The sequence below is a fragment of the Phocoena phocoena genome, chromosome 1 (assembly GCF_963924675.1).
Source record: "Phocoena phocoena chromosome 1, mPhoPho1.1, whole genome shotgun sequence".
NCBI classification, from domain to species: domain Eukaryota; kingdom Metazoa; phylum Chordata; class Mammalia; order Artiodactyla; family Phocoenidae; genus Phocoena; species Phocoena phocoena.
Genome location: NC_089219.1, coordinates 184,901,827 through 184,913,588, shown reverse-complemented (window position 1 = coordinate 184,913,588; position 11,762 = coordinate 184,901,827). Strand labels below are relative to the sequence as shown.

The following is an 11,762-nucleotide window of genomic DNA, read 5'->3' as shown; positions in this document are numbered from 1 at the left end:
TTGGAGGCTAGATAGAGAAACGCCTACCGCTGTATCATTTCCTTCAGAGCCAGCAGCTTTGATTCTTTTCGGCAAGTGTTTAGAGGAAAGCGTTGATGCTTATTAATCTGTTTCTCGTCTTACAAACATGCGTCGGCGTGATTGGTGGCAAAACCGCCTATCTGACGGGTCTCAATGTAATCTACATGGCAGGACGAGATTGTTACACTGAACAGATCTGTTTGGAGTTGTTATTCTTTGTAATTACCTTCATTAAGTGAAAGCATGTGTCAATCAACTTTGAACTTTAAACATACCAGGAATTTGCAAGAAAAATGCATTTCTATTTCCTAGAGGCACATGTGTGCTTAAAGATGAGCATGTATGTAATAGGTACAGAGACGCTGTATTAGAAACATGTTTCTGTCCTTTTCTGAATATATCATTTCACCCTGGTTTGCACTTGATAACTTTATAAAGAAAGTGTGTGACAACTCCAGAGAATTATGTCTACAGAGTAGGTTTACTAGATCACTAATTCATGCACTAGTGTGAACGAATCGTTTTAAAATAAAGAACACTGCTTCCTGAATTTCTGCAATGAAAGAATACATTCACGTTAATTTTAACAACCACTGATCCCTAGGGATGTAAATTTGGAAACACACTCACTCTGCTGCTGTCATATTGGGAGGGGACCCTGTGCTATAACTTTCTGGGTTTGATCGGACCTCCCTTGGGCCAGGACTCTGTGGCCAAAGTAGGGAACGTGCCACGAAAGTGTCCTCAACTTTAGCAGGTTGATGGCTTCCTCGCCTGTGACAGGCGCCCCCCGACAGCCCCGCACTCACCGCCCACCCGCACTGCCGTGTGCTCAGCCCCCGGGGATAACGGGATCGATGAGGTGCCCCAAAGATGGTCCAGGAAGCAAAGAAGGGGAAAGCTGCAGAACTGGTCCGATGCCAGCGTCCAGCCTGCGGCGGGCAGGTTCCTTGTCCGCTTGGTGAGTAGCCAGTTACCTCCAGCAGGGGGTGGTCAGGGATAGAAAGAAAGGATGGAGGTGCGGGGTGGGGGGGTGGGCTGGGTGGGAAGTGTGTGTAGGGGGGCCGAGCGAGCCCTCCGCAGCAACCTTCCCCCAGAGGCTAGGAGCCCCGACCCAGGTCCTCAGCCGGTGCGGGGGCTTCGGGGACCCTCCCTCCCTACAGGAGCCGGAGGGACCGCATGGCGGCGCCCCCGACCCCTCAGCCCTCACCCCACAGCCCTCCTGTTCCCCGGGTGCTAGCGCCACCTGCGCCCGCCCGCCCCCGCCGTCCCTCCTGCCCCTCCCCCACCTCTGGGCCGGGCCCCTCCACCCGCCCGACCTTTGCCCTGCGGTTCCCCGCTCCCGTCTTGGGCAAAGCACCTCCTCGGACCCGCTCTGTGCTTCCAGAAGCCGCAGCCCCAGCGTGCACCCGGCGGGACCCCTCCCTACACGGCAGCCTGGGGGACCCTGTAGCCCGGGCATCGCGGATGCTGCGTCTGGGGTCTGGCTCACCTGAGCAGGTAGGCTCTGTTCGTCCTGCCACTCACATCTTACGTGGTCCCAGTTCCTGGAGCAACGCCGGGAACACTGTCTAGTAAACATTTTTTGAATAAAGGGGCATTTCCAGATCCCCAGACTGAGCACGAGGGGGTCAGCTTTGTCAGACCGGCCTTCATTGAGGCTTGTGGTGATGGGCCCCTGGGGGGGAAGGCCTCACCCACCATCTCTGGAAGGAGACCCGGTGGTGACCTCCTGGTGGGCGCCCCGGAGGTGGTGACCGTCTGACCTGACTCTTCTTCACGACACGACCTTGCGAGGTGCTCAGAGGAGGTGCTCGTTCCTCAAATCTCTCAGAAGGGCTCTGGGAGGGGGCCTGGCCAAAAAGAATCCTTTTCGACGCTGCTGGTGGGGGGGACCCTCAGTTCTAGGAGGACCTGTAGGTGGGTGAACTGAAGGAGATCAGAAGCTTCTGAAGAAATTTGAGGAAACCTGACACTGGGGAGCGAACTTGAAAAGCATCTGGAGGGCTGGGGGGGTGAGTGTGGGGACATTTAGTGGGAGAGAGCTTACAAAGCTGTGGGCTTTCCTCTTTAAACCCCATCTTTTTTTTCTTTTTCGTGGTACACAGGCCTCTCACTGTTGTGGCCTCTCCCGTTGCGGAGCACAGGCTCCGGACGCGCAGGCTCAGCGGCCATGGCTCACGGGCCCAGCCGCTCTGCGGCATGTGGGATCTTCCCGGACCGGGGCACGAACCCGTGTCCCCTGCATCGGCAGGCGGACTCTCAACCACTGCGCCACCAGGGAAGCCCTATTTTATTTTTGATAGCTTTATTTAGATATAATTCACACACACATAATTCACTGCTTTAAACTGTACAATTCAGTGGTTTTTAGTGTATTTGCAGAGTTGTGCAACGATTACCACGGTCAGATTCAGAGCACACTGTTCACCCCGGAGGCACCGTACCCGCAGGCAGTCACTTTCCACTCCTCCCTGCCTCTGGCAATCGCTAATCTCCTTTCTGTCTCCAGATTTTCCTATTCTGGACATGTCATGTGCATGGGATTCTGCAACATGTGGGCTTTCGTGACTGATTTCTTTCGCTTTGCAGATGTCTTCAAGGCTCATCCAAGTTGCAGCATGCATCCGTACTTCACTCCTTTACAGGGATGAATCCTATCCTACCATACGGTTATACCGCATTTTGTTTATCCATTCGTCGGTTGATGGACATTTGGATTACGAATATTGCTGCTGTCTGCTGTGCACATTGGTGTCCAAGTTTCTGTGCAAATATATGTTTTTCTTTCTCTTAGGTATATATTTAGAAGTGGAATCAATGGACCCTATGGTGGCACCATGTTAAACCTTTACAGAATTGCCAGACTGTTTTTCATTGTAGTGAAGCACACATGTCTGTAGCAAAGCAAGACATGGTACCAATGCTACGGCCTTCCAGCAAGTTCTACGTTTCATCCAGACCTTCTCCTCGGAGCTCAGCTCTGCAGCCTGAAGGTTCCGGGGTGGCTGGCCACCCAGCCGCGTGGGGCGAGTGTCCAGGAGGCCCGTGGAGGAGAGTGGAGCGGGTGACCAGGGCAAGGAGAAAAGTACAGGAAGAGGAAGGAAGAAAGAAGACAGGGCGCTAAGGCAGGGGGAAGAGAGGGTTGACCTGCCTTTTGGAGGCTGCCCACTCCTAAGCCTAAACTTGATGAATATATTTGTATTTTAAGTTTTCTGAGTAATTCTCACAAGTGCTTAATTAAGAGGGGCGTGTGTGTCTGGGCTCCCCATGGAAGGCTGAACATCGATCGTGTCATGAGCTGCAGCCTTCTCGTGGGATGACTCACATCCTGGCGGGAAGGACATGTAGCAGAGTGACTTACCTCACCTCTGGCTGAGCTTCTCCTCCCGGCCACACGCGAGAATCACCTGGAAGCTTTTAAATACCACCGATGCCAGGGCCTCATGCCAGGACCCTGATGGACCCGGTCTGGGCTGGAGCCTGGGTACAGGTGTATTTTAAAAGCTCTACAGGGACTTTATGCAGCCAGGGTTGGGAACCACCAATGTAGAGCCACAGTTTTTATATTTCAACCTACATTCTCAAGACAAACCACTGTGGTGATCTTTGGATGCACTGTAGAGCTTTTCAGAACTGCTTCTGAGCCCCAATTATTGCTCCTTTTAGCGGGTGCTAGAGAATAAGGGATTTTGACTGCTGTATTACTTTACCTGCTAGTGTCTCTCTTGGCCAGAGGTTGTTCTATTTTGGGGTCATGGAGCACGTCTGTTGGGACCCATGAGAATCTCTGAGTGGAAGGGGAGGGTACCAGGTAGGGCTGGACCAGGTACGTCTGAAAGCAGCATGGCCTCTCAGAGAATCTGGAGCCCAGAGTGAGTTCCCTGCCTCCAGTTTGGGAGAGATGCTCTTCCCACAATCCTTCATGCAGATTCCTGGGCACCTTCAAAGTGCCTCATAAGAACCAGGTGCTCTGAGCTCTGCACCTCGGTCTCCACGAGCCTCAGGGGCCTTCCTGGGGCCACCCTGACCCAGGTCTGCATCATCTCTAGCCTGGCCTCAGAAGCTGTCTACTTGCTTCTGCTCTTAGCCTTTCACAACCTGCTCTCCTCACAGCTAGAGAGATCACTAAACAACAACAACAACAAAAAAACAAAACCCCAAACAAAAAAATATGCCATCACTCCCATCCTCAAAGCTTCCAAATGACTTCTCATCAGACTCAGAATTAAACTCCAGCCCCTCAAGCTCTCCAGGGCCTCACCCGTCCTCACCCTACTCTTCTCCCTCCAGCCCTGGAGCCTCGGCTTCTTTCTTCCCCTGGGCTGTGCCCCTGCCATTCCCTCTGCTTGGCCCAGCCTCTCCCCAGATGATCAGTGGGTGTTTTTCTGCATCCCTCATGAGATGACACGCCTCTCTCACGCCAGGACCCTGGGCCGGCCATTGGTACTTCCCCACCGCAGCCAGTAAGGCCAGCTACGTGGAGGAGGTCCTCAGTAAGACACTCAAGGCTGGGAAGGGACAAAAATATAAAGAAAGTGACGCGCTGGGAGGTCTGTGCCCCGAGTTCTCCGGAACAGGTAACTCAAAAGAGCTAGATCAGCACATCCGAGTCTGCACTGGTTGCCTCGTCGCGCAGAGGGCGGCAGGGATTTTACGCTTGTGCAAGCAGGTCCTCTCGAAGTAATTTTCTCTGCAGGACACAGGCTCGGCAGTAAATTCCCAGGCTTTTACAAGAAGATGAAAAGTGGAGATCGCGTGGAAAGTTCTAATCGCACATGGGCAGCTCCAATCTCTGTCTGCTAATGGTGTGAGCCCACAACTCGACTGTAATTTCTCTCTGTCTGTGTGTCTCTTTCCTCTCCACACGGGAACATGCTTCATGGCAGGTCTACACGGCACGAAGTAAACCGGGTGTCACGCAGACAGACATGTTTGGACATAACACAGGCTTCGTCTCCCATTTTTGTATCTTTAAATTAGATATTTTCATATTTTATATGAGGTCTATTTATATCTAATTCTAGATAATTTGAAAATATATGGACTAAAGAAAAAGTTACCCATAGTTCCACCACTCAGAGAAAAGTCAGTATTTTTTATCTTCCTGTGTGGGAATACCTTGACATTTTTAAACTTTTGCTTATGTTTATGAAAGCCATACATCTTCATCCTAGAAATTTTGGAAAAGGAAGAAAACTGTAAAGAAGCAGAGAGAGACATAGGTCATAATATAGAAAGATTTGTATAGAAAGAGTATTTCACTACGACATACATGGGAAACGAAAGTGTCAGGCTGGTTGAAAAACCCCAAAGAAAAAACACAAGATAGGCACGTCCCCCTAGGGGAGTTCCCTGGTGGCTTAGTGGCTAGGATTCTGGGCTTTTGCTGCCGTGGCCTGTGTTCAATCCCTGGTTGGGGAACTGAGATCCCACAAGCTGGAAAAAAAGGGGGGGGGCCTGAAAGGAGCACATTGCAGACTCTTGGCACTGGCTGCTAGAAACGCCAGGGTCACTCCTGACCAGGAGGGTGACCGTGGGGGACTCGGAGTCACCACAAGAGATGGGGAGAAGGGTGAAGGGCAGCAGTGTGCGTGTGCGTGTGTGCGTGTGTGTGCGTGTGTGTGTGTCTGTGTTTGTGGAGTGGATGGGGAAGGAGAGGGGGCCTTCTTGCACAAACACTCAGGGGGGAGAACGCCAAGAGTAGTAGGGAGGAGGGAGTGAAAGGCTGTGGAGCCTACAGAGATGGCCCCTGCAGGGTCCTGGGGGACCAGAGTCTGCCCCCTCGGGGGGTCTTGCAGGCACTGAGGTCCTATGTCAGCCCCTCACGTGCAGGGTGGCCTTCTCTGTGGCCTGGCGGGACCGTCTCAGCCATAAGTCACAGCTCCCTTGCACCGACTGGGACACCGTCAAGGAGACCCAGGCAGGGTAACGCGAGGGGTGTGGGGAGGGGGTGGGTCCCCCCCGACTTGGCTCTTTTGGTCTTGTGGGAAGCTCGCTGCTGGGAGCTCACCAGCATCCCGGTTCCAGCCCGGCTTCACACTGGCCGCCCTTAAGCTTATTCTTACCTTGTTTTTTTGTTTATTTGTTTGTTTTAAAGAGAAATCAATGCCTGCCCTGCTCACCTCTCAGGAGTATTAGGGGCATGAAATGAAGTGGTGAACACAAAGGACTTACAGTACGATTCCACGGCCGATCCCCACCCACCCTTCAGATCTGTTGGGGCGGCACCCCCTCCAGGAGAACCCCAGTCTGGGTGAGCCGGGGTGCCCCCAGTCTGAGCTCCCGTGGCGGTTGACTGGTGGTCAGTGGATGCTTCTGGCTGAGCTGGTGGCCGGGGCTGGTTGGTCACTGCACCCCTCCACCTCCCAGCACCTTGGCACGGCTCCTGGCACTGCTGGGGGCTCGATCAGTCTCACCTGTTGGCTGAACAGGCGAGCGTCGCCGTTGAGCCCTTGCAGAATATAAGGCAACAGTTTTGCGTTTGCCTTTTATGTAAGGAAACCAGAGCTTGAGAGAGAAACAACAGAAGGAAGAAAACCCGGGAGACGCGGGCTACTTGAGGCAGGTTTGCGCCCCGGACTTGCCACTTTCGGCTGAAAACTGCCCCACGAGGTATCACTGGGTGTGGATTTTGTGTCCACGGAAGAAATCTATTTCAAAAAATCTATTAAAATCGATTAAAACTTCATAACTGCTTCCCTCCCCCAGGACACCTCCTTGAGGTCCGAGAAGGAAGGCTGGGTGGGGCGGGGCATGGGGTGTGCAAGGGCCTCGGATTCCAGGCCAGCCTCGGCCCCGCGAGCGCGGCGCTGGGTACACAGCTCGCGGCCCTGCAGAAGCAGTTGACCGGAAACCCAAAAACCCGCGGAGCCTGCGACACAGGCTTAGGCAGCGCCCAGAGCGATGGTGAAGGTTAGGCGGCAAAAGCCCTTCCCACGATGGCTGGCAAGAATACGGACATTGAAATCAAAGATTTGAAATGGCGGGACCTGTGCCGCGCGCATGGCTGAGTCTGCGTGGTCGGTGCCTCCGCGGGGGCCGGGGCGGGGGCCGAGGCGGGCACACACCACCGCTCCATGGAGCCAACGATAAACAGAACCACAGAAAGTGTGTGTGTGGGCGGGGGGGCGGCGGTGGAGAAGCCGAGTGAAGGGCTGGTAAGGGAAAAGCCATTTATCGACTCATAGGTGAATTTGCCTTTGCTATTTTGGGTAATTTTCTTAGACTGCAATATACTTCCCACCGCAACATAATTGGATGACGCTTGGCTGATGGCTGCCACCATTTCCCACGGACTCAATGGTTCCTAGGCTCAGGACAGTCTGTGTTAAAATCGTAAAACTACCTCTAAGTACATCGTTATATTTGTTGCTGAACTCTTGGCCTTCTTTCATTTTCAAAGGCTCTAATGAAGTACCTAATACGTCTCGCTATCACGCTGATACTGTATTTAATGTGGACCTCGTGTGTATTGAAAGCACAGAATATAAAATATCTCCAACTTGAGCGCGAACCGCCCTGCGTTCTGAAACGCGGAGCAGGCTTCTTGAATCTCATAAAGAGTGTTTTCAGGAAGGAAACAATCTAAGATTCGGATGGGTGACAGAAAGGAGCCTGTATTTTCTTTAATAAAATGTTTTTCATGAAAAGACATTTCTGTCCGGATGCAGTTATTGCAAGACGAACTTGTAATGTCCCTGTTGCAGGTCCGCCTCCCCGCTTTACCACTGTTTATTTAGTAGCAAGAAGGATCTTCCTCACCTGAGGGCAGGATGTTTCAGATCCAGGCGCTGGTTATCTAACCATCAAAAGGACGGTTGCTTTTCCTTACTACGTGGTCCTCAGAACTCGGTGCATATTCTGAGACGAGAGTGATCCATCAGGCATAGAGAGTCTTCATCATTACCCTAAGAGCTTAAAAGAAATGTCCCGAATGAAGAAATATGTCACAGACTCATTTCACCTGAGCACAAAAGAAAAAAAAAGTCTGTTCTCTTATAACAATGTTTAAAATTTATGTAGAAACAAGCTTTGTCCTTTGTTTGAAGAAGACAATAGCACAGCGCATGTGTCTGTGAGGATGATTTATCTCTTGCTAAACCGCCCTAACTGTTGATGACAGCGAGAAGACAGGGATCACGAACCTCAGGTGTTGACAATTTAGAATTCACGGGAATGAGTTTGAGAAATGCTAGCTGGGTCCCACCCCTGAGTTTGTGGTGAGCAGATGAATCCTATGAATCGTCACCGTAGATTCCTTATGTGACCAGAAGAGAGTTCCCCGGAATTTTCATAGAGGGGGTTTGGTTTCATGTCGTCTCTCTGAAGTTGAAGTGAAAATTGTTTTTAGGAAAAATGGATCTATATTCCAATTAAAGTATTTTACAAGGTCCTAGAATCAAGTTCATTTGTAAATCCATAATTTACTGAACCGTTTTCCCTTCCTCGTAAGTGATTCCTATGAATTAGTGATGGATTCCTGATTCATTTATTTTTGCTGCTGTTCCTGTATTTTAAAAGCTTTCATTGCTCGAGATCACCCTCTTCATAAATACCTTCGATAGATTTCAGCACAGCATGACAGCTCAAGCTCTTTTCTCCTTTACAGGGTGTTATATAATCGGTCATTCTAAGGCAAATAAGAATTCGGTGACCCCAAAAATGTATCAGATTAAAACCTACCAATAAAAAATGACGTGGTACCAGAGAAAATACTCTGCAGCTGTTCTTTGCTTTAGATGTACAGAACAACACCACGGACTTGGGGTAAGATCCGGTCTCAGCGTGGCATGCGTTAATTCACTTAAAAAAATCTTTTACATATGTTTATCTTCTTAGGAGTGTACTGCTGTACTACATTAGATCTACTTAAAATCTATTGAGAGTATTGATTTTTTTTTTTTTTTAAGAAAAATCTGCCCAGTGAGATGGTCTCTCTCCTCTTACAAAGGCCATTAGAGAAAAACAGAATTGTGTTGACATAAAGGAGAACACTTCCTAATGTACATGACATACCGCCGTGGTTCAGAAAACTCAACTCTCTTTCAAATCTAATTATCTGATTTTGTCAAGCTTGGATGCCAGAGCTAGCCCCAGTTTGCACTGGAATCACACCACTATCAACATAAACTCCCCTAGTTAGTAACCGGATGTGGCTACAAAAGGACTAATCCAAACAGAACTCTCTTGATATTTTACCAATGTGGTGATATTATAATCTAGTAACGACGTGAACTGCTTAAATTTCACTTGGGCAGTTTTTTTAAAGATAATTTTCAATTGCTATGAGACTGGAGTTTCACGGTGTATGATTTAGCTGCAATAGCTCAGTAGAACTCGGTAGATAAATCAAATACCCTGAATTCCCTTAATAGCCATTATGATGTTGACATCTTCTTATTTTAAAGAAATTGCTGAAAATCTGACAAAATGAGTGTGGATGGCTATAACTGCACTTGACAATATCTATATGGGGGAAGAGGGGAAATCACTATATTTAGAAACCAGTGTCCCCCCCCCTGCCCCCCAACACACACATATTCATGTGAAGCGTGTGCATTCCGGGAGCTGGAACATCTGTTTCTCGCTTTTGTTCCTCTTCGCTGCGTTTCAATTGGATTTCCTCACACAGGTCCCAGGCCTGTCACTGCGGCCAGGCTCTGTTAACCATCGCCACCGGTCCCGCATTAAGGAGGGGGTTCAGGGCTAAGCTAATAACTGGCCTGCCTTTCTGACGGATCACAGCAATGCTTTCCGCAGCCACTTGTCATCGGCTTCTCCGGGAGGGAGCTCTTCTTTGTCTGCACCTCTGGGGGGAACCGGTCTTGTCCCCGCCCTGTTCCCGGAGCCCCATGTGAGAAGACAGAGCCCATTGTTGCTTCTTCGGGGTGCCTGTGTCCCCCCACCCTGTCTGGTCAAAGGAACCAAGGGTCACACACAAACTCGCCATGTTCTCTCCGAAGGAACTCCTGGTATCACCTGTGCGAGAAGATTCCTTTCTTGCTTCTCCCACAGGATCTATCCCCGAATACGCTTTTAAAGGAAGCCACGTGACTTTTCGAGTGAAGCAGGACTTGAGTGTTCTGAATCGTGGTTATGATTTGGCACGAAAATCACAAGCGGAAAAGGTTTGACCTTCACAGGGTAGCAGGCGGGGAGCCCACATCCCAGGAAGCGGGCTGGGGATGGGGTTGGAAGGAGACCACAATTGTAAGGATGCTCATAAAAGCCTTTACACGATTCGGCGGCTTCTACTTTACACGTGTTCCAGGCTGGCCATATAAAAGGGGACGTCCAAATTCAAGGGTAGATGAAAAGCGCTTAGGAGGTTTCTAACTGGCCAGGGGGACGTGTTGAATTTGCTTACCATTTCTACTGTCTAGTTGCCTGCTGAGACAGCAAAGACATTTGGGTTCCACCTGGCCTCTGTTGCCCGGGGTTGACACCATCCTGGTGTGACTTATGCAGCTCAGCCTTGATAGAAGTGAGCTCCCTTTGCCAGACCCTGCACTGGCTTTGAACCTCGAGTGTCCTCTCCCGGGGGTAGGCGTCTCACAGGGAATTCTCTCTGTGGCCAAACCTGGCCCTGGTCTCCTGTGTGGATCTATTGCAAGATGGAAAACAGATCCTGGGCGAGGAATCACCCCAGAGTGATCAGGTGCAGTTACTGTAGCCTCAGAAATGGGATCAGGGTGCACGGCTTCTCTGACACACCTGTTGGTCCTCTTTTGGGGAGGGGATGGAGGGGGGGGAGACAGATATTATCCAGATTTCTGGCCACTGAAGCCGTGAGTAAACCTACCCCTGGGTCTTACTAAATTTGATAATAACGGACCTTTTGTTCTGATTTTACCCATCTCCTTTGCATACCCATTTTACGAGGACTTCCAAAAAAGAATTCAACTTTAGGAACTCTAGTTGTGAAAACCTGCTCATCAGCTTGGTTGTTAGAAGCACAGGATTACATTGTTAAAGTGGTTTGAGCTTTAAAGAGAAAATAAATTGATGACGTAAAGAATCAGTGGAGGGACTTCCCTGGTGGCGCAGTGGTTAAGAATCCGCCTGCCAATGCAGGGGACACAGGTTCAAGCCCTGGTCCGGGAAGATCCCACACGCCGTGGAGCAACTAAGCCTGTGTGCCACAACTACTGAGCCCGCCCTCTAGAGCCCATGAGCCACAACTCCTGAGCCCGTGTGCCACAACTACTGAAACCCGCGCGCCCAGAACCCGTGCTCCGCAACAAGCAAAGCCCGTGCACCGCAATGAAGAGTAGCCCCTGCTCGCCACAACCAGAGAAAGCCCGCGTGTGGCAACGAAGACCCAATGCAGACAAAAAAAAAAAAAAAAAAAATCAGTGGGAAATTCTAGTATTTGGGGGTGAGCCTGTGATTTCCCTTTTGACCTTGCTGCTAAAAGCAAACAAACAAAACACCCAGCAGCTAATGACACCAGCGCTTATGCAGAAGATGCTGGCTAATTCCTGCCAAATATTTACTAGGCAACCAGGCTTCTACTGAGTGCCTCACTGCATTATTTCCCTGAAGTCTCACAAGAAGCCCACGAGGTCTCTGTTGCCTCTATGTTCACTGAGCTAAAACAGTGCAATGCATCTTCTCCTGCTGAAGAAAAATCTGAGAAATGCCTGGTCCCTCCCCCCGCAGCCCTCACTCCACCCGTGTGCCCTCGGGGGCCGAGGGGAACTTCTGTCCGACGGGTATAGGGTGAACCTGAGAGCAAC

At 50.4% G+C, this 11,762-nt stretch overlaps 1 protein-coding gene across 1 annotated transcript in view; it reads left to right on the top strand.

Annotated features, from left to right (window-relative positions):
* Positions 1-938: 938 nt before the first annotated feature.
* ZNF281 (zinc finger protein 281) overlaps positions 939-11,762 on the top strand; it is a 68,747-nt gene continuing 57,923 nt past the window's right edge. Inside the window, exons 1-2 of the mRNA XM_065871970.1 lie at positions 939-982; positions 1,185-1,521. Of these exons, the coding sequence (XP_065728042.1) occupies positions 939-982; positions 1,185-1,521 (381 nt within the window). The remainder of the gene's footprint in view (positions 983-1,184; positions 1,522-11,762) is intronic.